Below are 26,198 nucleotides of genomic sequence, written 5' to 3'. Positions count from 1 at the left end.
CCATCACTGCTAAGCACCTAAGAGCAAATATAACATGGAAGGCCATATCATTATTGCTGAGACTTTCTTGTGATGCATCTGTCAGTGCACCATACTTACAAGACAGCAGCTTGTTTAAGGTGTGAAAAGTATGTTAATATGGAGCCAGTGTAATAATATATCTCACCTCACACCATCTGGGAAATTACCTTAAGCACTTCTTTCCATAGCCACCGACTGCAGTGAGGGGGTGGGGATTGAGTTTCATTCTTGGCCGTCAGAACTTTTTTTTTTTTCACTGAGTCAGATTGAACAGTACTTGTGAGTCCTTATTAGCAAGGTGAAAGTGACGCGGCCATGTGATGCCCCTATCAGGAGGGTAAACATCTCTGAGCTTGCAGAAGGCACATCCATATACATAATGCCGTGTCAGTTCTTAGTATGTTTGCTGTCTGTCACTGCTGGGAAATCAGGCGGTCACTCCTACCGAAAAACATGCATAGAACATGCTGCATTGTGGAAAAAAAGCTTCCTTGGTCCATGAAAAGGCAACAAAATAAAACACATTGAGAGACATTTATTATGGAGTAAATAAGCCACAAATTATGGCGAACTTGCAAGTTTTTAAACTGTTGCCACTTTTTTGAAGTGGTGAGAAAAGGCGTGGGGCTTAACGAGAAGGGACGGGGCTTCATACAGCCAGTCAGATTTACTATAACTTTTGCTAGAAATTGGTGGAAGTTATAACTGACTTCAGTATCTGGCGCACAGCAGGGCGGAGGTGCGCCTAATTTATTTAGAGTCATCTGTATCCATATACCATAGATGAATGTCCGTCCATATATGTAATGTGTTTCTTATTTCACCATAGGTTTTTAAAGTAACGCCAGGGTGGAGGAAAAGACCTGAAATTGTGGCATTTTTTCTGATTTTTTTTTTAATTGAAAACCAGCCTCCAAGTGGGTTGTCTGAGTTATTGTTTTATTTTAAAGGGATCCTGTCATGAACACTAAGGACAGTGTAAATTAGTGACAGAAATGCTGATGTCAGCGCTGTGTCACTCATGAGCTAAAAGTGGTTGCTGAGAACCAGCATCATAATCATTGCAGCCCAGGCCTCGAAAAGAGTCACATCTACCTGAGAAGATTCCTGGTTATTCCTAATCTCCTGCTCTCCTGTCCATCTGCTGATGATTGGCAGTTCTTTCCTAGAGAGAAAGGGAGAAAACTAGGTAGAAGCCTGTGAGCCATCAGCAGGTGGGCAGGAAGTCATTAATAACCAGGACTCTTCTCAGGTGGCCGGGACTCTATTCCAGGTCCAGTCTGCAATGATTGTGATGTTGGTTCTCGGCAACCACTTACTTTTTACTTATAAATGACAGACAGCGGAAATCAACTAGCCTGTGTCTACTTTATTCTGCTGTTAGGATGGACAGCAAAAAGTTGATGACAGGTTCCCTTTAAATGCAGGGAACATATTAGAATAATAAAATATTTTATATTCTGTCCTGTCGTCCCCATCATTATTTGTTTTTCTCACTGCAGCAGTGTTGTGCACATATACCGCATATAACCATTGCAGCCACTCACTGGCCTCAGCAGTCTTGCACTCTATACTGCTAAGGCCATAATATACATTTTTAGTGAGGTTGGGTCCGTGAGCTACATGCCTGTTTGCTGCTACCATGGGCAGTCAGTCCAAACTCGGATGTAATTGCTGCTGTCATTCAGTCCATAGTGTAGTGTAAACACTGCGATCAGTCAGTCCATAGCGTAGTGTAAACACTGCGATCAGTCAGCCCATAGTGTAGTGTAAACACTGTGGTCAGTCAGCCCATAGTGTAGTGTAAACACTGTGGTCAGTCAGCCCATAGTGTAGTGTAAATACTGTGGTCAGTCAGCCCATAGTGTAGTGTAAACACTGTGGTCAGTCAGCCCATAGTGTAGTGTAAACACTGTGGTCAGTCAGCCCATAGTCTGGTGTAAACACTGTGGTCAGTCAGCCCATAGTCTGGTGTAAACACTGCGGTCAGTCGGTCCATAGTCTGGTGTAAACACTGCGGTCAGTCGGTCCATAGTCTGGTGTAAACACTGCAGTCAGTCGGTCCATAGTCTGGTGTAAACACTGCAGTCAGTCGGTCCATAGTCTGGTGTAAACACTGCAGTCAGTCGGTCCATAGTCTGGTGTAAACACTGCAGTCAGTCGGTCCATAGTCTGGTGTAAACACTGCAGTCAGTCGGTCCATAGTCTGGTGTAAACACTGCAGTCAGTCGGTCCATAGTCTGGTGTAAACACTGCAGTCAGTCGGTCCATAGTCTGGTGTAAACACTGCAGTCAGTCGGTCCATAGTCTGGTGTAAACACTGCAGTCAGTCGGTCCATAGTCTGGTGTAAACACTGCAGTCAGTCGGTCCATAGTCTGGTGTAAACACTGCAGTCAGTCGGTCCATAGTCTGGTGTAAACACTGCAGTCAGTCGGTCCATAGTCTGGTGTAAACACTGCAGTCAGTCGGTCCATAGTCTGGTGTAAACACTGCAGTCAGTCGGTCCATAGTCTGGTGTAAACACTGCAGTCAGTCGGTCCATAGTCTGGTGTAAACACTGCAGTCAGTCGGTCCATAGTCTGGTGTAAACACTGCAGTCAGTCGGTCCATAGTCTGGTGTAAACACTGCAGTCAGTCGGTCCATAGTCTGGTGTAAACACTGCAGTCAGTCGGTCCATAGTCTGGTGTAAACACTGCAGTCAGTCGGTCCATAGTCTGGTGTAAACACTGCAGTCAGTCGGTCCATAGTCTGGTGTAAACACTGCAGTCAGTCGGTCCATAGTCTGGTGTAAACACTGCAGTCAGTCGGTCCATAGTCTGGTGTAAACACTGCAGTCAGTCGGTCCATAGTCTGGTGTAAACACTGCAGTCAGTCGGTCCATAGTCTGGTGTAAACACTGCAGTCAGTCGGTCCATAGTCTGGTGTAAACACTGCAGTCAGTCGGTCCATAGTCTGGTGTAAACACTGCAGTCAGTCCATAGTCTGGTGTAAACACTGTGGTCAGGATGCTTAATCATTTTTTAGTCTATGGGTGTCACTCTGAAAATACTCGTGCGAATTGATGTCAATTTGTTTTGTGTTGTTCAGTTGATCTAGATTAGTTGCAGAGCCAAAAGGAAAAAAAATTACCTAAAATGATGTACTAAAGAAAATTGTAATGTTAGGAAGGACACCCTAAAAGCAGGCATGCTTTCAATATGTGGCAAAAGGAGAATCTATGTTCACTGCTATTAATAGTAGGCCCCCTAGTGGATAAAAGTAAAATAGTGTTTGTGGCCTTGAATATGGGAAAAGAAACTCAGGTTTCTATGTTATAAGCCTTTATTTAGCATCATTTTTAGTGCTGACTACTACATTCAGTAAACTTTTCTTCATTTTCAGGCTGTACCTTATTCTCGGGATTACAAAAGAAAATATGAGTACTTCCGTAAAAAGCTGAAGAAGCAGGCAAGTACAAGCCAAAGTGTATTCTTCATATTTGTGGTCATATACTGTACAGTTTAAAGAGATGTATCTATATCTCTATCATTCTTACGTGTATTTTTTTTTTTCACGCGTAGAAGATTCATTGTAACTTCCTACAAGCATTGTTTGCCATTAACATGGTAAATGCTGCTAGGTAGGTGGATAATGAAACACCATGGAGGAGATTTATTATGAAACTTGTGCCAGTTATGCATATAATATTGTGACTTTTTGCAATTTTTACACCATTCCTGCTACTTATAAAAAATGTAGTGGAAAGTGTGTAACCAACACCAGTCTTAATTCCCTCTTATATTAGCATAACAACTAATCAAATGAGCCTACCTGTTACTGTGTTGTTAAAGCTTAATCACCATATGATGAAAAGCTCTACAACTTTCTAATATATGTTTCATTCCTCACCATTAACAAACTATTTGCTTGCTGTAAATGAATAAGAAACCTGCACGTACCTAGTCCTAGTTCTTTGTCAGCTAAGCAGTCTGGACTTCACACTGATACATTGTAGCAGAGACTTGTGCGGCCCCTACAGCGGCTTATCCTGACATCAGTACTAGGTATGACGGCAAACTAATATTTTGAAAGTGCTAAGGGATTGGAATACAAAATATATTTGGTAGTATATATATATATATATATATATATATATATATATATATATATATAGTGTGGTTTGTGCTGTGCCTATTGCCGCATTATCACAATTTGCTGCAGTTTCGCAGCTAACATAGGTGAAGCTCATTAAAGGGCTTCTGTCAGCAGATTTGTACCTATGACACTGGCTGACCTGTTACAAGTGCACTTGGCAGCTGAAGGCATCTGTTTTGGTCCTACATTCATATGTCCCACGTTGCTGAGAAAGATGAAGTTTTAATATATGCAAATGAACCTCTAGGCGCAACGGGGGCATTGCCGTTACACTAAGAGGCTCTTCTCTCTTTGCAACCAACTGCCTTGCCCTCTGCATTTTGATTGACAAGGTAAGGCAGTGAAAACATCATCATACCTGGCTCTGTCAAAGTGCAGAGGGCTCGGCAGGTGCAGAGAGAGCAGAGCCTATGGGTGTAACGGCAACACCCCCATTGCTCATAGAGGCTTATTTTGACAACACGTGACCGCTCCTAAGCTGTTTGCAGTGGATGCAGATCTATCCAGGTATTGCGATGACATGAAGTTACCATAGCGCTGTGTTGTAATGAGCCAGTTACATGGCCGGTGTGGGTTTTTATCTACAGGAACTTCTTATTGAATGATCAGAAGCTGAGATCTTGAAAATCATGAGGAAATTATTCTGAAATATTTATGAATATTCTTTTTTCATCTAAAAAGTATGGCAGAATTTATATGTTGTCAAATTCATATTTTAACATATACATATGCGTTTTATTTTCCCCATAGCTTGATATTCCTAACCGGTTTGAAATGAAGTTGCGTCGCACAGCCATTTTTGAGGATTCTTACCGGAGGATCATTTCTATGAAAAGGGCAGAATTCCTTAAAGCACGTCTGTGGATTGAATTTGACAATGAGAAAGGCCTGGATTATGGTGGAGTTGCCAGAGAATGGTTCTTCCTAATATCTAAAGAAATGTTCAATCCATACTATGGCCTCTTTGAGTACTCTGCAACGTAAGTGGCATTTCAAGTTGAATCAAAGCATGGCATTTGTAGACGCTCCCGCTCCTTCCTATATCAGATACGTTCCCAGCTGCATATGACCTAGTGCTAGGGTAGCGACCTCAAGCTCACATACGTTGCCTTGTGCACATTGTATCGGGCTCCTGTCCGTGAGTTCTTTTCTCGTATCATTGTGCCTGCAGATGGAGAAACAGCTGCTTACCTATAGCCCTTAGTTCAGTTTGATCAGCCGATCGTCACGGACCAATATTTCTAAGATGTATCCTATTTGTTTAATTGTGGGGAAGAATAATACTTACAGCAGAAGGAAATAGGCTGCAGATTCCAGAGATCCGTTTCCAATTTTCCTGCACGAGTTGTAAATCAACTTTGGCTTTTAGGGGCTGTTAACACAGCGGACAACCACTCAGAAATTTCATCAAAAACCCACTGGCGCTGAGGGTCACAGAGCAGGTGCTTAAACCGGAGCGGCTGTCCACACCAAAGTCCCATGGTACCCCGCCGTGTGACCTGCCCCTAATATTCAACATTAGAATGTTATTAGAATGAAAGAGAACCTGTCGCGATCAAATTGCAGCGCAATCTCCAGGCAGCATGGTGTAGGTGCTATGGGGTGAATTTATCATTTGATTTCTTAAGCTCTGGTGTAAAATGTTGAAGATTTTGGTAAAAAAGTGACTTTTTATGATTCTTGCCACCTTTAAATAGTGGGTGGAAAAGTGTGCGTTGTTAGCTGTGGTAATTAGGTGTACGTCAGATTTATAAACCGATTTTTTTTTAGTTTTATTTTTTTTATTTTTTTTAAGAATCTGCAAAAAAAATTGCCCCAGTAAAGTGTGGCATAATATAAAAGTATTATGTTAAAAGATGTGCTAAATTTATCAAACAGTGTGCAACTATGATTATTTTGGTACTGACTCAAAACAGTGATTTAGACACCGGAGATCATCTCTGCGCCGCCAGTGGATGCGGCAAAGTTATTTAAAGGCACAGGCCTCTACATAACTTGGGCGATTGCTTCCACTGACAGTGTGATGTGCTTTAATCTATGCCAGCTCCCTTGCTGGCGTAGATTAAGGCCTTTTTCCATGCCATAAACTGGTGTTGAAAATGATGAATGAGACGGGCCGGGCAGCCCACCCTCTTTCCCACCCCCTTCGCAAAAGTGGTGTGAGCGGGGTAAAGTCCCAGATTTTCAATCTAAGTACGCCAAAAAGTGTATAACACATAATAAGTGACAGCCATAGTCTTTAAGAATACACTTCCTGGTAAACTCCCCATTGAAATCCCAACTCTTTCATCAGTAGGTTTGCCCACTGGACTTCTAAGCCCAGAATAAGCAGTCAAAATTGATCCTGAGACAAATCGCAGGTGCAAGCTACCCGGCAATAATACAGCAAACCCAAAAAGTAGCAGCACACCACTAAGTGCACTAAGACTGAATGAACAGGTGAATGTGTGAACAGGGTCAAATACATGACGCCAATACTTACTGCAAAGCATTGAAGAAGCTCTTAGCGCATATTATTGATCAAAAATATGTCGGGCCCACCTACCAGACGACAAGGTAGCTTCTTATCAGGTGGGACCTACTCTAACATGGAGGGTCCAGCTCCATTTTCACTCTGATTAAAAAAACCAAGGGGTGGGGGATGGGCAGGGAGTAGAGATGAGCGAACTTCTGTTTTAAGTTCGGCGTCTAAAGTTCGGGGGCGGGTTAGCGGAGAATCCCGATCTGGAACCGGATATGGATTCCGACTTCCGTTGTGGTCCGTGGTAGCGGAATCAATAATGGCCGATTATTGATTCCGCTACCACGGACCACAACGGAAGTCGGAATCCATATCCGGTTCCAGATCGGGATTCTCCGCTAACCCGCCCCCGAACTTTAGACGCCGAACTTAAAACAGAAGTTCGCTCATCTCTAGCAGGGAGTGCTAAGTTCTAAAGAGGATGCCTAGTCCTCTATAATATACATATAAGCAAAAAACGGAACAGCACCTCCTGAGACAAATCGCAGGTGCAAGCGTATTGGCGTCATGTATTTGACCCTGTTCACATATTCACCTGTTCACTCAGTCTTAGTGCATTTAGTCGTGTGCTGCTACTTTTTTTGTTTGATATATATATCTGCTCAGCTCCTCTTGGATTATACTACTTACAGATAGGATTACACCTACAACATGACAGGTTTCCTTTAAGATTATATTTGTATCCTCCAGATTTTGTGGGTTGGATTGAGCCATACAGAATTGTATACGACTGTCGTAGTTTTGAGGATAATAACATCGGCGTCTGTTTTTCTTCATAGTGATAATTACACTTTGCAGATCAATCCAAACTCTGGACTGTGCAATGAAGATCACCTTTCATACTTCAAGTTTATTGGCCGTGTGGCTGGGATGGCAGTTTACCATGGAAAGCTTCTGGATGGTAAGGTCACGTTTCATATCATTTTTCCATTACCTCAATGTTGGTTTATAAAAAAAGAACATTTCATTCTCTTCTTAGGCTATGCGATTATAAACGGATCTAATAGAGAAGCAGTGTTAAGAAAATATTGTGGTAGAAAGGCGGAGGCTGTGGCTTCAGAACACTATTATTGGACACATCTATGCCAGTTTCCATTTGGCTCTAGACCTTGAATTAACAGCCGTTTGTGCGCATAATGACATCCTGCAGAGTTCATTTGTCTCAATCTGATAGTACCGTGCAAAAGTTTTTAGCAGGTGTTGAAAAAATGCTGCAAAAAGTAAGAATAGGACCCTTCATAATGAAATAGGACCCTTCATAATGAATAGGACCCTTCATAATGAAATACAGCGCAACCAGCAGACAGCATGTTATAGAGTGGAGTGAGCTGAGCGGATTGGTATATAGTTTTGTGGGAGAAGATTTGTGCCTCATGCACGTGACCATATCTGTATTGCAGATCTGCAAAGTACGGAAACCTTCCATGTGCATTTTCCCCACTTCCGTTACTAGAAATGACTATTCTTTTCCGCAATACGGATGAGAATAGGACATGTTCTATAACTTGGATGACATCTGTGAATAGATCTGCAAAAAATGCGGATTGTACACGGATGCAAAATACTGTTGTGTGCATGAGGCCTCCCTTGTATTTCTTTAATTTAAACTCCTGTTATCCTGGGTTGTGGAGTCCATGATTGATAGCCATCCCTTTATGACTGTATACACAGAAGTCAGTCACTGATCTTCATAGCCCAGGATAACAGGAATATAAATGACTGAAATACCAGTTATACTGCATCCCACATTTCACACAAAACAATAATCCAATCTGCTCAATTCCTTCTGCTGTATAACATGCTGCGGCCATATTATACTGCACTTTCATGGGACTGACTCCCTATAAACTATGATTTGCCGATCAGCATAATATTTAGTAATATTCCAATATTCATCCATCATCTAAACCACACAAATGCTGGATTATTAGATTTTCAAGATATAAAATAGGATGAATGTTGACAGCAGTATTATCTTCTGTAGTCGGTGTCCCATTAGAAGTCTGGCACAGATCAGATCTTCGCTGTCCAGGAGTGTTTTCCATGCTTTCTTGGTGCTGGGCAAATTTCTTCCAACTTCCTTTACTTAATTTTCCTGCTTCTTAAATATCCACCTCTATTTATTTTTTGAGATATGAAGTGGTTCTTAAACTATAATCTACTTTGGAACCATGTCCATGAATGTCGGACAGGGTACCTGCACCTTACCCCGTTGCATAGATTTTCAGTAATCAGCTCCCCTGTGTAATATGGCATTGTTCATTTTATTTCTGGCCATAGGGCTTTATATCCTGCTTGATAATGCCTCCTAGGTTCATGGAAAATGAATGAATGATTTTCACCTGAAGTGAAAAGAAACCGCACTATAATTTATTTCTCAGTATAGCACTGTCATATGTAATACGTGTTCATGTGTACAATATTGTTCATTGTCACTCTTGCAGGTTTTTTCATACGACCATTTTATAAAATGATGCTCCAGAAAGCTATAACTCTGAATGACATGGAGTCTGTGGTAAGTCATTCTTATTATCGTAATCTGTCTCCCCAAAGAGCAGGCAGCAACGGCAGTTGTATCTGTCACTTTACATTCGATTACATGAATGAGTTCTTGACTGCAGACACATAAGCCATCAGTGTCTTCTGTGCTGTGAAGGCCTGCTTGCGTTATCAGTGCTCTATGCAAAAACTGAAGAATTCCTGCAGCTCCCTGCCAGCTCTAGAGGGCGCTAGTCTCCTATTGAGGTTAGTGGTCAGTATTCAGCCCACAGTTAGATTCTATCATGTGAGAACACTTATAACACACATAGGTACAGTTTCAAATTTCATGAGGTAAATTCAATTTTTTTTTGTTAATTTTAATATGATTTTCTAAATAATTGTGCAGCAATTTTCACCCCATGTAATAAGTTATGCGCCCTGTTACGCATTTGCGGATCTGCAATACACAGATGCCGTTCCGTAGGCATTCCGCATCACGGATGCAGACCCATTCACTTGAATGGGTCCGCAAATCCAGAGATGTGAAATGGTGCGGAACGGAAGCACGGAACAGAACCCTACGAAGCACTACGGGGTGCTTCTGTGGGGTTTCGTCCCGTACTTCCGTTCTGCAAAAAGATAGGACATGTCCTATCTTTTTGCGGAACGGCCAGATCATGGAACCCATTAAAGTGAAGGGGTCGGCGATCCGCTGCGGCGGCCCCACGGATGGTGTTCGTGCATTGCGGCCCACATTTTGCAGGCCGGAGCACGACCACGGGACGCACACGCTCGTGTGCAGGAGGCCTTAAGGGTACAGCCTCATTGCAAAGGGTGAAATCTGCAGCATAAGTACACATGCTTTGGGTGTAAAATCCACACTGCATATAACGTTATTTGCCGACAGTTTCCACAGGATTTGTTCAGATCCCATTGACTTTGCTGCAGTGTTGACTCTACCTATGACAATACCCAGACATGAGTTTCAATGGTGAACATGTTTGTAAAGGGCAACAGATTTCTGTCATCACTCCCAGCTTTTATTAAGAACTCTGAAGTCAATGGGCAGTGCTGCTGTTGTATTCACCCTCCTCGCTCTGTAGACAGGTGTTCCTTTGCCATCCAGTGGAAAAAATTGCACATACGTTTTCACACATGCTGCGGTGCTTCCAGTTTTATAGCAGTAGGAAGGTGGTTATTCCTTGCCGGTGCTTTCACAGGAAGATTTGGATAGAGAATACATTCTTAAACCTACTATGTATGATATCTCTTTTGAGTTTGGATCGTTCTAAGTTTTTACAGATAGCACACTGACCCTTTCTTTTCTTTGGGGCCATGCACCCATCCATGTTTTTGCGGACCTGTGTGGCCATTCTGCAAATTATAGGACATGTCCTATTTTTGTCCCTATTTGCAGATAAGTATAGTCATTTCTATTGATGGAAGTGAGAACAATGTGGAATGCATACACAGAGGGTATCGGTATTTTGCGGATCCGTTGTTTGTGGACTGAAATAGAGACACAGTCGTGTGCTTGAAGCCTAATAAGCCTCTTATTTTTTTATTGCAACAATACATCCTGTAGATTCTTGCAAATTACCCGCAAGCATTACACCACGTGGTCTGCTCCCATTATCGTCATACTTTTTGCAGAGGAACACATCCTTAAAAAAATATATATAAAAATCGACAAAACATCTAGAATCTGTCATTTCTGGAGGGAAAAAATAGTCAGTTGAGCATTTGCTGAAATGGTTGTCCATTGGTTCATACCAGTTTTAAGGGCACAGCTAAACGTACAAATGGCCACAAAACCGGATGTCTCCTTTTATATTCTTCATCCTAAAAGATCTTGTTTTGTCTCATAGGACAGTGAGTATTACAACTCTCTCCAGTGGATACTTGAGAATGATCCAGGAGAGCTAGACCTTCGATTCACTGTGGATGAGGAACTCTTTGGACAGGTAGAAGAAGTCCTTTGTAGAGAGACACAGGTATCACTAGCTAAAGGATTTGTCATATATACAATTATTATTCTTTTTTTTTTCAGACACATCAACATGATCTTAAGCCTGGTGGTTCAGACATAGTAGTTACCAACAAGAACAAGAAAGAGTACATACAGTAAGTTCACAAATTGTTTAGTAGTTTGCCTTAATGGATTCTTGCATGGATATTTAGTTTTATGCAAGAGATACTTCTTGCCTGTTTGATTTTGGAAATGGTGTCTTTTTTACAGTGTTAAAAAACTGTCTCCAATTAAAGGGATGTACTTGGATTTACAAATAATGTGCCTAAAATAAGAAAACAATATGGATTGTAATATACCTATTTTAGTATTCTGGGGTGTCCTGTGACTGATGTAGCCAATCAAGGACTGCCGCCAGTATGGCTTTCCATTCCGTCACCAGATCAAGTGCTTATGATTCACCATCTTGTACAGCTGGTAAATTAAAAGGACAAGGGATCTTCCAAACAAGATCATAAACCTCACATTTTCCATCATAATCAGCCTCCCCTATCCCCTCAGCAATCTCATTCAGGCTCACTATCCTCCTGCCACCCCCTTCCCTCCAGCAATTACATGCAGGCTTACCAACCCCTCCAAGTTCCCCCATCTTCCCAAATTCACTATCCCTCCACCCCCAAACTGAACATAGTGCTTATTCTCCCATACTCCCAGACTTGCCATCCTCCCTTCACCCCCAAACTGGTCACAGTGCTTGTTCCCCCATCAACTTAAGTTCACCATCCTCCTCCCAACCCCAAGTGCATTCACATACCTTTCTTAATCTGCGGCAGTCTTGAAGAGGTACGCTGGCAGTAGGTAGAGTGGCAGACTTTCACGCTCTGCTATCGCTCCTCTTTGACGGTGGGGCAGACAAGCAGATGTGTTGTGCGTGACAAGTCTGAAGTTTTTTTTTATTAAAAGGTACAGCACAGTGGTGGGGTAATTAACAAATGGCGACAAGACTGAAAAATCTTGCCGTCATTTGGCGACAGCTGGTGTGCCTGCAGAAGACGGTCTGTGTGCCACCTCTGGCACCCGTGCCGCAGGTTGCTGACCCCTGATCTACAGCAATGTATTTTAATTATTTTCTTCTCTTATTTAGTCTTGTCATACAGTGGAGGTTTGTGAACAGAATCCAGAAACAGATGGCATCGTTTAAAGAGGTATCTTATTAAATATCTATGTGCTTATTGTATCAACAAACATGACTTTTGACAAGTTCAAAGTAAAGGGGTTGTCCAGGCTACCTAGTTTATCAACATCAGGCTGGTGGGGGTCCAACACCAGGCACCCTCACAGATCAGCTGTTTTCTGCAGTGCTGGAAACTATACAGTTGGCAGAGTGGAAACAGAAGACTCTGCACACTTTGTAGTTTCTTACCGTCTTTTTTAATTAGGACTAACGAATACGAATTGAAAAGTTAATCAATCATATTTATCCAGGTTATACAGAGTTTTTGCTAAAAGTCAAAGTAAAAACTTGGGCTATGTTACAGTGACATATCAGAAGCTTTCTTCCCCCATCCATCTTTAGAACAAGTAGAAAGATACGCTCACACAGAGCATTGTCTCTCTCCTCTGCTGAAGACAGGCTCAGTAGAAAGTCTATGAGCCCGTACCGAGTCCATTTACTGCTATGAGAGCTTCTTTCTCCCTGTTCTAGAGATCGTGGGGGTCTCGGCACTTGGACCTCCACTGATCAAAACTCCTGATATGCCATTATGACATATCAGCATTTTTTTTTTTTTTACTTGATGATATCTAGAAGAGTTGTGGTCTCTCCCTAGGCTTGTGATGTCTAGGCAGAGCCCATTTACGTGAATGAGCCTAAGCTGCAATATCAAGCACAACCACTTTATGATGAATGGCACTGTTCTTGGTATGTGGTCAAGAGGGTACAGCACTCATAGGAGCTTGCGGAACCCCACAGATCAGATAATGATAAACTATCCCGAACCAATCTTAACCTAATCCCTTTAACTTCTGCTTAGCAACTAGGTCTTAATTTGCCCAAATTTTTATAATGGCAATATTTTAGTAAAGCATGTCCAATTTTTAAATATGTACCTGCTGCACAAATATACAGTTTTGTTTTTTTTCCTCCAAAGGGATTTTTTGAACTGATTCCTCAGGATCTGATTAAAATATTTGATGAAAATGAGTTGGAGGTATAGTATGTTATTACAAATACTTTAACAGAGTAATAAATCCTGGTTATTGATCAAGGCATTTTTTTTAAACATCATGTTTTATTCTCTCCAGCTTCTTATGTGTGGGTTGGGAGATGTGGATGTCAATAACTGGAGAGAACACACCAAGTATAAGAATGGATATTCTCTTGGACACCCAGTTATTCAGTGGTTTTGGAAGGTGAGGATCTTGTTATAAAGTGTCCCTCCTGCCCTGCAGATGCACAGGAGTTGCTGTAGGCCGCGCCTGTGCAGCGGCATGCATGTTACAGGCGGGTGGAACAGACGATTGGCTGGAAAAAGCGGTGTTACCTCTGGTATGGTGGCAACAAAATGAAGGGTTCATAAAGATGTTTTTGTACAAATGTATGGTTTTATTGTATTGTTGTTCAGTTTGACTGACTAATGGTTATCATGGGCTGTGGAAATGTAGCGCTACTTATTTGCTCTAATATACTTTAATATAGTCGTGGTTATGATTGTCATAATAACCCATTGTGGTCTTAATACTGAAATGCAAGTTCCTAACATTATCTACAACCTTGGATTACTTTTATATCCACAAGTGACCCCCATCAGCTTCCGATCCCTTTGTTCCATAAACTAATGAACACAGAGATTCTGATTTCATAATTTTATTTGTCCAATTAAGAAATGTATAAATACAATTCTTAAAAAAAAAAGTGTATATATACGAAAATAATGTAGCTAATAAATTTCTATAGGAAACCCCTTTACCATGAATGGGATTCCCACTCTTGGCTTTGATCTATTTACAAAAGATAAGTGTTCTTTTAAACCACAATGTTGTCTGACTATACAGATGTCTGGGATGGAGACCAAAATATTTGTGTTATCCTAATATAATCAGCATAAAAATGTACTGATCTCATGTATAATAAAAGATAATAAATATGACCTGCTGCTTTCTGGAAATAAGCACTGGTGAAAGCGGACACTTCATAAGCTCCTAATGAATAATGCAGGCATGATGTCAGATTGAACACAAGAAGGTGATGCCCTTCATGCCGAGGAGGTGAGGAATTTCAAAATGAAGTTGAAGGGTGTAAAAAGAAATCAGCATTAGAAAAATAACACTTTTAACAACTTAGGGCAAAAAAAAAAAAAAAGAAGAATCTTACGTCAGTCTTTGAAATCTCCTGCACTGCCAGAGAATGCAGGCCTTGTCATAAATTAGGCGCATTCCCGGCTGCTGTAGATTTCTGTCTTCAATTGTGCCTGAAAACAGGTGCAAAGGAAAATAAATATGGGGGACCCGCAGGTCACGCCCACTCCCTGCACTGACCACGCCCCTTTCCAGAAAGTACAGCAGAAGCGCCACTTGCAAAAAATGAAATTAAAAAGTCACAAACACTAGGTAAATCTCCTCGTGTTTATTCAGTCATTTACATCTATTTATGATAATCCATTTTACAGTTCTGGATATTGCTGACAAGCAGTCACATTCCTGCACAACGATTTAGTGAGAGGGGTAGAAATTGTAATTTTATTTTATTACTGCACCTTGTATGCATATCCCGTCTTGATGTAAAATCATAGAAAAGGTAAAAGGCAATTAATTGTATTGGATATGGAGTGTAAAGTACGATTGTTTTTCAGGCAGTATTAATGATGGATGCAGAGAAGAGGATTCGCTTGCTGCAGTTTGTTACTGGTACTTCAAGGGTACCAATGAATGGATTTGCTGAGCTATACGGTAGGTATAGCTACACATTGCACCCGATTTGCTTTTATAAAACTTAAATTATTATATTTGACTGTATAATGTATAAGATGATATAAAGTGACCTCAGGATACAATACTTTCAACATACAGTGGACCTTCATTGGCCATCATAACTTGAAACCCAACATACAAGGCCTCAGGCACTGTGGACTGTAAGAGCAAACCAATCAATATGGCCATTCGACTGGTAAAATGCCTGTATTGGCTGTCTAGTAGTGCCTCTCTACAGTACAGTGGTGGTACTGCATGTTCTGCACTGCTCTTTACATGTGCCAGGATGAACTGTTTCTTTGGACATCAGAAGAAGGCACCTTCATTTTATTTTTTTGGTACTGTGTGTGTACTTTACTGGTCCCTGAAGAACCTCCCGGCCTCTAAATAGAGAGTAGAAAGCAAATTACAGTTTCCAGCTGTACAGAGGGAGAGGGCTCCCTCTGTCTCCCATTGGCACCCCACAAATGAGATTGTGGAATGTCCATGCCAGTGCAGACAGGACTGGGCCTAGTGTTGGCACCAGGTCTGCCTCCAGCGTTTCCCTGCATCTCTGGCACAGCCTGCTGGTGAATGTCAGTATAGCACTGCCGTTAAAATACAGTATAGGAATAGTTTTTGTTTTAGAAGTTATCAAAGATCTATTCTAGTCCCCTTGTGGGACTATTAAATGGTTAAATATAAATACACCATTTTTTCATTGAAAAAACACTTTTCAGTGGAAAAAAAGTGCAAAAATAAAATCTCCACATATTTGGTATCTCCACATCTGTAATGACCTGCACTATGCAATTATCATGTGCGTTGAACACTGTATGCCGAATTGCTGCTTTTTGCTTCTTAAAAAAACGGAATAAAAAGCAATCAAAAAGTGTTATTTACCCCCAAAATAATACCAATGAAGATGACATGTCGTCCCACAAAAGTCAAGCCCTCATACAGCTCTGTAGAAAGGGAAATAAATGTATGGGTCTTGGAAGGAGCGATGCAAAAACTTTTTTTTATTTTTATTTTTTATAAATAAATAAAGTATTTGGTATAGCTTAATCGTACTGACCCAGAGAGTAAAGTTATCGTGTTAGGCTACTTTCACACTTGCTCTTTCCCTTTCCACTATTGAGAACAGTCATAGGATCTTAATAAGGGGGTGGTGGTGGGGGGGAACGCTTCCATCTTGTCCCCATTCATTGTCAATAGGGACAAAACTGAACTGAACTGAACTAAACGGTGTGCACCAGAATGCATTCCTTTTGGTTGCATCCCCATCGTGGACAAAATAACGCTGCAAGCAAGCGTTTGTGTGGTGCGGAGCAAGAAGGATCCGTCATGGCACACAATGTAAGTCAATGGGGACGGATCAGTTTTCTCTGACACAATTGATTATTTTAAAGATAATACAACCGGATCCGTTTTTTGCTAATTCTTGATGAATCCAGCAAAAACACTGGTGGGAAAGTAGCCTTATTTGTGCTTAAAAAGATTATCGCCGCAAAATGTAGAATGTAAAAACTCTGACATTATTGCTGTTTTGGCCTGGGCTGCAGCTATCGATTTATTTTTGTAATTATATCGATTAATCCAATGATTAATCGAGTACTCTAATAACAAAAACTAATTAAAAGAACGTGTTTCTTTATACAAACTCATCAGCCCCCCGTGCCTACAGCTGCCCCCCCCCCATGCCATAAGGCTCTCCCTCAGTGCCTCCAGGTGCCCCCCAGTGCCACCAGCTTGCCCCCAGTGCTACTATCTCCCCCTCCTAGCCTTGTCCCCAGCACCAGTGAAATAAAATACTTACCTATCCTGTAGGGGTACCGCCCCAAAGCTCCTTCATTTTCTTCTAGCCGTTCTGACGTCACACAGCGTCAGTTCATAGTGCACACTTACGTGTGCTATTTCCTGATGATGTGTCGGGGCTGAAAGTGCAGCGTGGTGCCGGTCTGCGTGTGACCACGGAGCGGTGAGTAGTAGCATGCGCTTCACTCCCGCTCCGTGGTCACATGACACAAACAAATCTTTACATCGAGGATTTTTTTGTGTCGAATTACTCGATTCAATCGAGTAATCGTTTCACCCCTACTTGGTTGTGATGTTGATCAATGTGTAAAAGCCTGTATTACACCTGCCAATTTTTTTGGGCGGATAATTGCCAATGAGCATTGATAGTAACACTCAGCGATCATCTTGCAGTCTAATACTGCCGTTGATTCCGAATCGATATCTTTTGACAGGTCAAAAACTCATTGTTTGCAGGCGGCAGATCATGGTGTCTAATCGCGATCTTCTGCCGGCAAACAATGATTCAGTTTAGGGAAAAGTGATGGTATAACGATCTCTCCTCCCTATACTGAGGAGGAGATCGCTGCATGTAATGGCAACAGTCTCCTCTGCTAGAGAGCAGATGATTGCCGGGAAGGAACGTTTGCTTCCCTACAATCGCCTGTTAAGTCTCATACAGCCTCAAGTGTTGGGTGGCTAAACCACAGATACCAACCGTTAAATGGGTTGTCTCACTTCAGCAAATGACATTTATCATGTAGAAAAAGTTAATACAAGGCACTTACTAATGTATTGTGATTGTCCATATTGCCACCTTTGCTATCTTGATTAATTTTTCGATCTCATTATACACTTCTTGCTTCCACGGTTACGACCACCATGCAATCCATCAGCCGTGGCCTATAATGTGCTTGCACATTTATAGTAAACAGTGCTGACTTATGGACAATCCCGTGATCCCGGCCACCAGAGAAGCCAGAGCTTTTCCTATAGTGTGCAAACAAGGCCACCGCTGATGGATTGAAAAGTGGTCATAACCATGGAAACGAAAAAAGTGTATAATGAGATGAAAAAATGAATGAAGCTAGCAAAGGAGGCAATATGGACAATCCACAATACATTAGGATGTGCATTGCATTAACCTTATCTACATGATTAATGCCATTTGCTCAAGGTAGACAACTCATTTAAGCTCATATATTCTGTGGCTTTTGAGGAGCTAAATTTGGGAGTAAGGTGTAGCTTGCAAGTGCCCATATGTTAGTCTGGAATTGTAAATAATAACCTCATTTACATTACATTTAATAGATACTTTTGCCTGCACTTTATATTAAAAAGACAGAAAAGTGTCTCAAGGGAGTGGGAAAACAGTCCCTAATATTTTCGTAGTGGATGTTTCCCCCTCCCTATCCTTATGATCTAAAAAGATATATGCGAGAACAGCTCTCCCATAGATTATGTAGAAGGAGCCTAAAACACCCATCACCACATTTTATTATTTGATATCCACTTATTGCCACTACATAAAAGCTTTATAATACAGTGCGTTATTCCTTTTAGGCGAAACTGTAGGTACAGTAAATTGATATTCCTAGTAAAATATCACATTCCACACATGTGCAGTCCTGCCAATGTTGCAGCAACCACACAAAACTCCCTAAGAATAATCTTTACATCAGACCTGAACTTTGACACGCTGAAAATTTATTTTACCAGAATAGAATTGCATTCAAAATTATAAGACTTTACCGTCTGCCATTAAATTCAAATATATGTTTGATTTCAGGCTCAAATGGACCACAGTTGTTTACAGTTGAAAAATGGGGCTCTCCTGAGAAACTTCCCAGAGCGCACACATGGTAACTTTTATTTTATTGTACTGTAGTGAAATGTTTTTCCTTATTTTTTAAAATACTGTGACAACCTTCTTCAAGATGACCAGCCAACTTTGAATTAGAAAGTCTTCTAGAGGGGTGGTCTTTTTGAGAGGTTTCACTATGTTTGATATATAATTTAGTGTATAAGGGTACTTTCACACTAGTGTTTTTTGCTGATCCGTCTACAAAAATGCTTCTGTTAGAATAATACAGCCGCATGCATCCGTCATGAATGGATCCGGTTGTCTTATGTCTTCTATAGCCAAGACGGCTCCGTCTTGAACACCATTGAAAGTCAATGGGGGACAGATCCGTTTTCTATTGTGTCAGAGAAAATTGATCCGTCCCCATTGACTTATATTGTCTGTCAGGACGGATCCGTTTGGTTCCACTTCGTCAGGCGGACAGCAAAACGCTGCAAGCAGCATTTTGGTGTCCGCCTCCAGAGCGGAATGGAGACTGAACGGAGGCAAACTGATGCATTCTGAGCGGATCTTTTTCCATTCAGAATGCATTAAGGCAAAACTGATCCGTTTTAGACCGCTTGTGAGAGCCCAAGAAGGATCTCGCAAACAGAAAGCCAGAGAACACTAGTAAATGTATTAAAAAGAAAACACAATTTTTTTTCATTAACGGAAGTAATCAGACCCTTTGCTATGACATTTGAAATTAAGCTGTGGGGGCCTCACATTTCTCTCTCTCATCATTGAGATGATTAATCACCTTGATTGGAGTCCACCTGTGGTAAATTCAGTTGATTGGACATTATTAAGAAAGACACGGCCCTCTATATATTCCTGGTCCAGCCCTTTATAAAGTCTTACAGCTGACAATGCATACCAGAGCAAAAAAAGAGGAGGAAATAACTGCCTGTAGAGCTTAGAGACAGGATTATCTGCTGCACTGAAAGTTCACAAGAGCATAGTGGCCCCCATAATTCTTAAGTAGAAGAAAATTAGAAAATTCAGGACTCTTCATAGAGCAAGCTGCCCCATAAGTAATCAGAGAAAAATGCCCTTGGTAAGAGAGGTGACCAAGAACCCAGTGGTCACTCTGTCTGAGCGCCAAACATCATGTGTGCAAATAGGAAAATCTTCCAGACGGTCAACCATGACTGCAGCATTCCTCCAATCTGGGTTATATGGTGCAATGGCGTGGAACACGTGGAAGATTGCAAAAAGCACTTAAAGGACTCTGTGAGAAACAAGATTCTCTGAAAAAACTTTTTGGCCTCAATTCTGAGTGTCATGTCTGAAGGAAACTAGGAGCTGCCTATCACCTGCTCCATACCATCCCTACAGTGAAGCATGATGGTAGCAGGGTGTTGTAAGGGTGTTTTTCAGAGATTGGGACAGGGAAACTGGTCAGGGTTGAGTAAAAGATGAATGGATAAAGTACAGAGAAATTCTTAATGAAAACCTGATCTGAACCTCAGACTGGGCAAAAGTTTTACCTTGCAACAAGACCATGAGGGACATTTACTAAAGGCAGTATGTAAAAAAAGTTGCACATTATGGCGCATGCCATATGTACACCATAATTTGAGACTTTTTAAGTTTCTCTGTACTTTTCTGAAGCTTGAAAATGTCTATCTACCAATGGTCCATATCCAACTTGACAGCTTGAGAGGATCTGCAGAGAAAAATGGCAGAAAATCCCCCAATCCATATGTGCAAACCTTATGTCATCATACTCAAGAAGTTTGGGGGCTGTAATCGCTGCCAAAGGTGCTTCAACTAACTGCTGAGTAAAGGGTCTGAATACTTATGTCAGTGTAAGATTTAAGTTTTTCCTTTTCAATAAATTAGCAAAGATTTCAAACTTTCTGTTTTCACTTTGTCATTATGGAGTATTGAGTGCAGAATCATGGAAAAGCTTGAATCTTTCCTTTATTTTAGCACAAGGCTGCAACATAAAATGTGAAAAAAAGTGAAAGGGTCTGAAGGCCTCCAAATGCACTGTATATTTATGTTCATATGACGGCATAGCTATTTAAACCAAATTGTATTTTCAAATTATTTTTTTAGTTTTAACCGCCTGGACTTGCCACCTTATGAGTCATTCGAGGACCTATGGGACAAGCTGCATATAGCAATCGAAAATGCTCAAGGTTTCGATGGGGTTGACTGAAGAGTGCACGAAGAGTGGACATGTGCTACGTTTACCACTGAGATTCGTGTTTTCCCCCAGGGAACGTCTATAGTGTTGTTTTGCAATTTTGTTCAGAAGTTCTCCTATTTATAGAAGGAGATGACCAGAAAGATATTCCTCTGTAACCATACAGAGAAGTGTATGTGCATACGCCTCACACAAGGATCATTTTCCAAGTTCCTCCAGCGTTTCACATAACTTGGCATTTCTTAGATCTTGTGGTTAGCTCTCGCTCCAGACGTCAGTCTTACTTGGTCACTATAACTACTGAATTATAAGCTGTGAAATGAGCATAATCGTGAAGTATTATTTGCTTGTCCCCCTTCTAGTGAAAGAAAATACTCCCTAAACCCTTACACAGCTGGCACATCCTTTGTCATAGGAAGGCTTTCAGACAATTTGAGTATATGATTTCCATACCAAAGTGTAACTCCCCTGAAACCACTCAGTATTTTACCTCTTTTCGATGAATAAAAAATCCACGTGACTCTCAATAGACATATACCAGTGATAGCCCATCCATGTGGTGGTGTTCTACTATTTGTCAGTGGGCTCAGACATTTACCAACAAGAAGGGTTTAGGGGGGTTGGGGGGTTCTGACACAGCGGTAGGCCTTGTTAATCTGTGAATACACTTTTGGTAAAACATTCATCCTTACCTGTGCCACATTGATGGCATTTCTCAGGGTTCTTATTTTAGTTAACGGGGGTGTAGTTGCAGGAGTGGGTGGGCGAGGTTGGTCCATAGACACTGGTCTGTGGTTCTCAGAGTGCAGGGAGGAGAAGAGATTGTATGGCCAGTTTCATGAGCACTTAAGGTGGAGTTGTCTTTTAAAAAGAGGACCTGTCTCCTCTCCTGACATGTCTGATTTAGTGAAATAGTGTACAGATGTAGCCAGTGTTATTTGGAGACTAGGCACGATAGGACGGTCACTTTATGGTGATATGTTGTATCACTGTAAAGTGTTTTTGTTGTGTTAACATTGTAAGCCAGCATAAATAATAGTGGCTACATCCATATTCCCCATGTGATAAAAATTCTGGAGTATATTTTCTTATAACTCTACACCAGGCATGCTCAACCTGCGTCCCTCCAGCTGTTGTAAAACTACAACTCCCACGATGCCCTTCTGTAGGATGATAGCTGTAGGCTGTCAGAGAATAATGGGAGTTGTAGTTTTGCAACAGCTGGAGGGCCGCAGGTTGAGCATGCCTGCTCTACACCATGCCATTCTTCTGTTATTTCTCCTAGAAATTTGACAACCTGGTGTTAATTGCTGGTGTGTCAGTGCTGATTGTGTAGGGACAACCCTTTTGACAATGGAAAAGTTGCATCCATTCTAGGAGGGTTAATAGAGGCTTGCCATTGTAAAAACAATATTCTCCAGAATTGTGCTATTATATGGAATAGAATTATTTATTTAAAAAGGCTTGTCAGGAGGGCTGACAATACCACTATGAGACGTGATCTCCGTGCACGTCACATGCTGAACGGATACTGTCCTGCATGGGTGAACTCCATCAGCCTTTCTGTAGGGGGCAATACTTTCTCAGCACCTGCCTGTCTAATGCTTTTGATACCAATGCCTTAAAGGGCTGCTATGTCATTTCACAAAGTCTTTTCTCCATAATATTAGCAGTTTTTTAGCAGTCATATTGGCCAGAAAAATATGCAGATATTCTGGTTCAAAATTGAAATGTTAGACTACTTTCACATGTGTGTTTTTAAATCCAGCAGAGGAACAGTTTTCCGGTTTTCACTGTATACGGCATAGCCAGATACTACCGTTCACTGCCGGACCCTGTTCACTATAATAAAATCCAGATGGTTTTCGGCCAGACAAAAAAAACACTGCATGCGCCAGTTTTTGTCCAACTGAAACCATCCGGTTCCCCATCAGATCCCATTTTCGTCAATGGGGTCTGGTGGTGAATGGCAGAATCCTGCTATGCCAGACACGGTGAAATCCGGCAAGCTGTTCCTCTGCTGGAATAACCTGCCGGATTTAAAAATGCAGATGTGAAACTAGCCTTAATGTATCATTCTGAGTGAGATCAAATTGCTTTAATGCACATAACTGATTCTACCGATCTCTACTTTTTCTCATATTTAGACTTGCTTCTGCTTCAGGCTGTGTAATGGTCTTAATCACAATGTACTTCAGCACCCATCCCCCAACAAGGCTTTAAAGAGTGACACTGCCCCAGCATCCAGCAATATTCTAGTCTTTTGTACTGTTATCATTTAGGACGGTGATCAGCAACCTCCAGCACTCCAGCTGTTGTGAAACTACCACTCCCAGCATGCAAACTTGTTCGGCTGGTCTTGGGACTCCCACAGGAGTGAATGGAGCATGCTGGGAGTTATACTTTCACAACACCTGGAGTGGCGGAGGTTGCTGATCCCTGATATAGATCACTGTCCTGTGGTTCTGTTGTTTTTTCTTTGTCTCGTTTTTGGACATCATTTTGAAGATGAAATCTATTCTTTGCGTTTGGCGTGAGAAATGTATTAATATGCTGAACACTTCCATTAGCCCAGAGTGTGTACACATTATTTTTTGCAATGTTGCACAGTTACTCAGACCCAACATGTTTACAGAGTTTTCTACGTTTACAGTTAGCCTTGTTTATACTATATATATATGTGTGTGTAAATATATACCGTATATATATATATATATATATATATATACACACACACTCTCCTTCACTTAGCCTAGATACCAAATAATGTATTACTATACAAAGTAACCAAAGTCACAGTATAATGTGAGAAGTTGTCATTTGCTCTTTCTTTGTAACTCTGTGTGGCTTTTTTCTACTGTTAAATTGTTTTCCAATGTGAAAATGTAGAGTTTGATTTACTTTGATAATTTCAACAGAATTTCCAGTTTCAAGAGGATCTTTTATCCTCCTTAAGATTAATTGTATTTCTACTGTATCCCTGTACCCCATCAATTCTGTAGGAGCTACTGTCTGAGCGTGGAGCATACTGCGCCAAAGCCTTAGTTACAGCAGAATTGAAGGGATATATATTGGTCCAGCTTACAGTACGGTTGACGGATCTATGTTAGCATCAGTTTTTATGCCTACGACACTTTACTTCTTAGTACCTTATAGACCCTTTGACAACCTTTGCATTTGGTTGTATATGATCTCCTGATATTTACATGCAAGCTTGAATTGATTGGGGTTAATATTTTTCTATGCAGAAAATAAAATATGCAATATATATGAAATTGAGACTGCAGTGACTGTCACTGGTCTCATGTGATTGTAAATAATCCATCACTAGCGGCTAATGCAGTAATCAAACTGTGCCAGGTATGGCATCTTATGTCTAGAAAAATGGATCTGACATTTTCCCCCAAAGTCTTCACTTATTCCTTTGTAATTCATAGTTGCATGAATAAATCTAGTGAAAAGACATAAAAATACCATATATTTTACATTTTAGTCTGTTCAAGTGGGCAGTGACTGTTTATATACTAAGCAGTGACACATTCCTTATCACACTACTTTTCTGAGAACCTCTCCCCTATGGCAAACCAGAAATGGGATGGGTTTCCAATGTTGCATGCACGTCAGCCTGTGTTATATCTAGGGCTCAGCAGAGCAATAGCATGTGGCCTCTGACGGGCTGCAGCACATTTGATAACCCCATGTCTTTCCTGCTTTGTTACTGAATTGTTCCACTCTTAAGAGCTGTGTATGCTTTTGCAATCATTTTCTCAATGCATCTATTAGAGAGAGAAAAAAAAAACGACTTTGCAAATAGTCTTGATTAAATATATCCTAGCTATTTGTATACTAATTTCATATGCAGAACTGTCTCCATGGCTACAGACTACAAATTGTATATGTAGTCAGATCCTGTATTCATTTACCATATTATACTGTTTCATCTGTCCTTTTGTCTTGCTAACCTGCAGTAGGAGAAAAGGGTAAGATATTAGACACATTTTAGATGCATTGAAGTAAGAATCCTCTGTCTATGGGCAGTTCCAAAATATATTAGCTTATGATCTTCTGTGTATCCTGTTACTGGATATGTGACCCAATACCTGGACTACGTGGGAAGGTGGTAGGTAGTTGTCTAATTACATACTTCTTCTCTTTATAGCTTTTATATCTCTAGTGAACATTGATCTAAACTCCACTGCTTTTTACTGAGTGACTTTATGAACTATACTGCTGCTTTTACCTCCACCACTGTTCTAGGGGCCTGCAAGTATGTTCACAGCAGTTCAATGCAGACCACACACTAGAGAAGGGGTCAAGCACCTTACATTTACTACAATTTGTAAATGAAAGAAAATAGATTTTATCCCAATGGGGTTTTGTATTTTCCCATTCATTGTGTTATTGATCTTTGTGGCTGCAACTCTATTCCTTGAAAGTATTACATGTAAATAATAATTTATATAAAAACTAAGAATTGTATAATGACAGTCAGATATTTTGTACGAATGCATTACAACAGAAAAGCAAATGTATAATTTTAAATGTTGGAATATTTGTTTAATAAATTTTAGTTTAAGATTCTTACACACGGTAATTACCCTGAAGCAGTAAATAAATAGATTTATTCTAATATGGTTTCCATTGGTTTATTCAAATCTGTGAAATTTGCTGATATATATGAAAAAGTATAAAGTTGTTTGAAAGTGCTATGGTTCACATAGCAGTAAGTTGTGTAAGTGGAACTTCAAAAAGCCACAATCCGATTTGCTCTGGCTAAACCGAGAAGTGGAGTGTAATGGATTTTCTGGTATTTACCCTTTAGCACAGGTACAGGGATCTGGAGGGGAATATCTAGATCACAATCCCCAGATTTGTCTTGTTAATGACTGTTGTGCTAGAGACACAATGACGAGGTCAGGATCTAAACCAGAGTTTGTCAACAAGGAGGTAGACATACAGCCAGTCATAGTCATGTGCTAGCCTGAGGCAGGGACTGGAATACAACATTGCTAGGAGGGGTATCTAAGGTCCAAAGCCGAAGCGAAGTCAGGAATGGAGCTGAGGTCAGAATCCAGAAAAAAAACACACAAGTCCGTAGACTATGGGCTCATACACTCGAACGTGTGCGGACCGCAAATTGTGGTCCACAATGAATGGGCACTGACCCATTCACTCGAACGTGGTCTGCCATCCACATCCAATGGTCCACACCGCTAATAAGTAGTACATGCATCTGATCATTGGCTCCATTCAGCAGCGCACCGTGTCATTGGGATTGCGGACCCATTCAAGTGAATAGGTCCGCAGCCGTGATTCGATGCGCACAT

The 26,198-nt window shown here is 41.0% G+C and overlaps 1 protein-coding gene across 4 annotated transcripts in view; it reads left to right on the top strand.

The window, feature by feature from the left end:
• Window positions 1–25,501, top strand: part of NEDD4 (NEDD4 E3 ubiquitin protein ligase) — a 184,572-nt gene extending 159,071 nt beyond the window's left edge. For 3 of the 4 annotated variants that reach the window (XM_044279683.1, XM_044279682.1, XM_044279680.1), the window contains 12 exons: window positions 3,405–3,470; window positions 4,908–5,137; window positions 7,458–7,579; window positions 9,123–9,193; window positions 11,028–11,123; window positions 11,210–11,283; window positions 12,273–12,333; window positions 13,279–13,338; window positions 13,433–13,540; window positions 14,980–15,076; window positions 18,663–18,735; window positions 20,781–25,501. In XM_044279683.1, the coding sequence (XP_044135618.1) occupies window positions 3,405–3,470; window positions 4,908–5,137; window positions 7,458–7,579; window positions 9,123–9,193; window positions 11,028–11,123; window positions 11,210–11,283; window positions 12,273–12,333; window positions 13,279–13,338; window positions 13,433–13,540; window positions 14,980–15,076; window positions 18,663–18,735; window positions 20,781–20,883 (1,161 nt within the window). In that variant the 3' untranslated portion in view covers window positions 20,884–25,501. Of the gene's footprint in view, window positions 1–3,404; window positions 3,471–4,907; window positions 5,138–7,457; window positions 7,582–9,122; window positions 9,194–11,027; window positions 11,124–11,209; window positions 11,284–12,272; window positions 12,334–13,278; window positions 13,339–13,432; window positions 13,541–14,979; window positions 15,077–18,662; window positions 18,736–20,780 lie in introns of those variants that run through there. The other variant, XM_044279681.1, reaches the window with a different exon arrangement.
• The last annotated feature ends 697 nt before the right edge of the window (window positions 25,502–26,198 follow it).

The sequence above is a fragment of the Bufo gargarizans genome, chromosome 2 (assembly GCF_014858855.1).
Source record: "Bufo gargarizans isolate SCDJY-AF-19 chromosome 2, ASM1485885v1, whole genome shotgun sequence".
NCBI classification, from domain to species: Eukaryota; Metazoa; Chordata; class Amphibia; order Anura; family Bufonidae; genus Bufo; species Bufo gargarizans.
The sequence above is the reverse complement of the archived record's forward strand: the minus strand, read 5'-3'. Positions and strand labels throughout refer to the sequence as shown.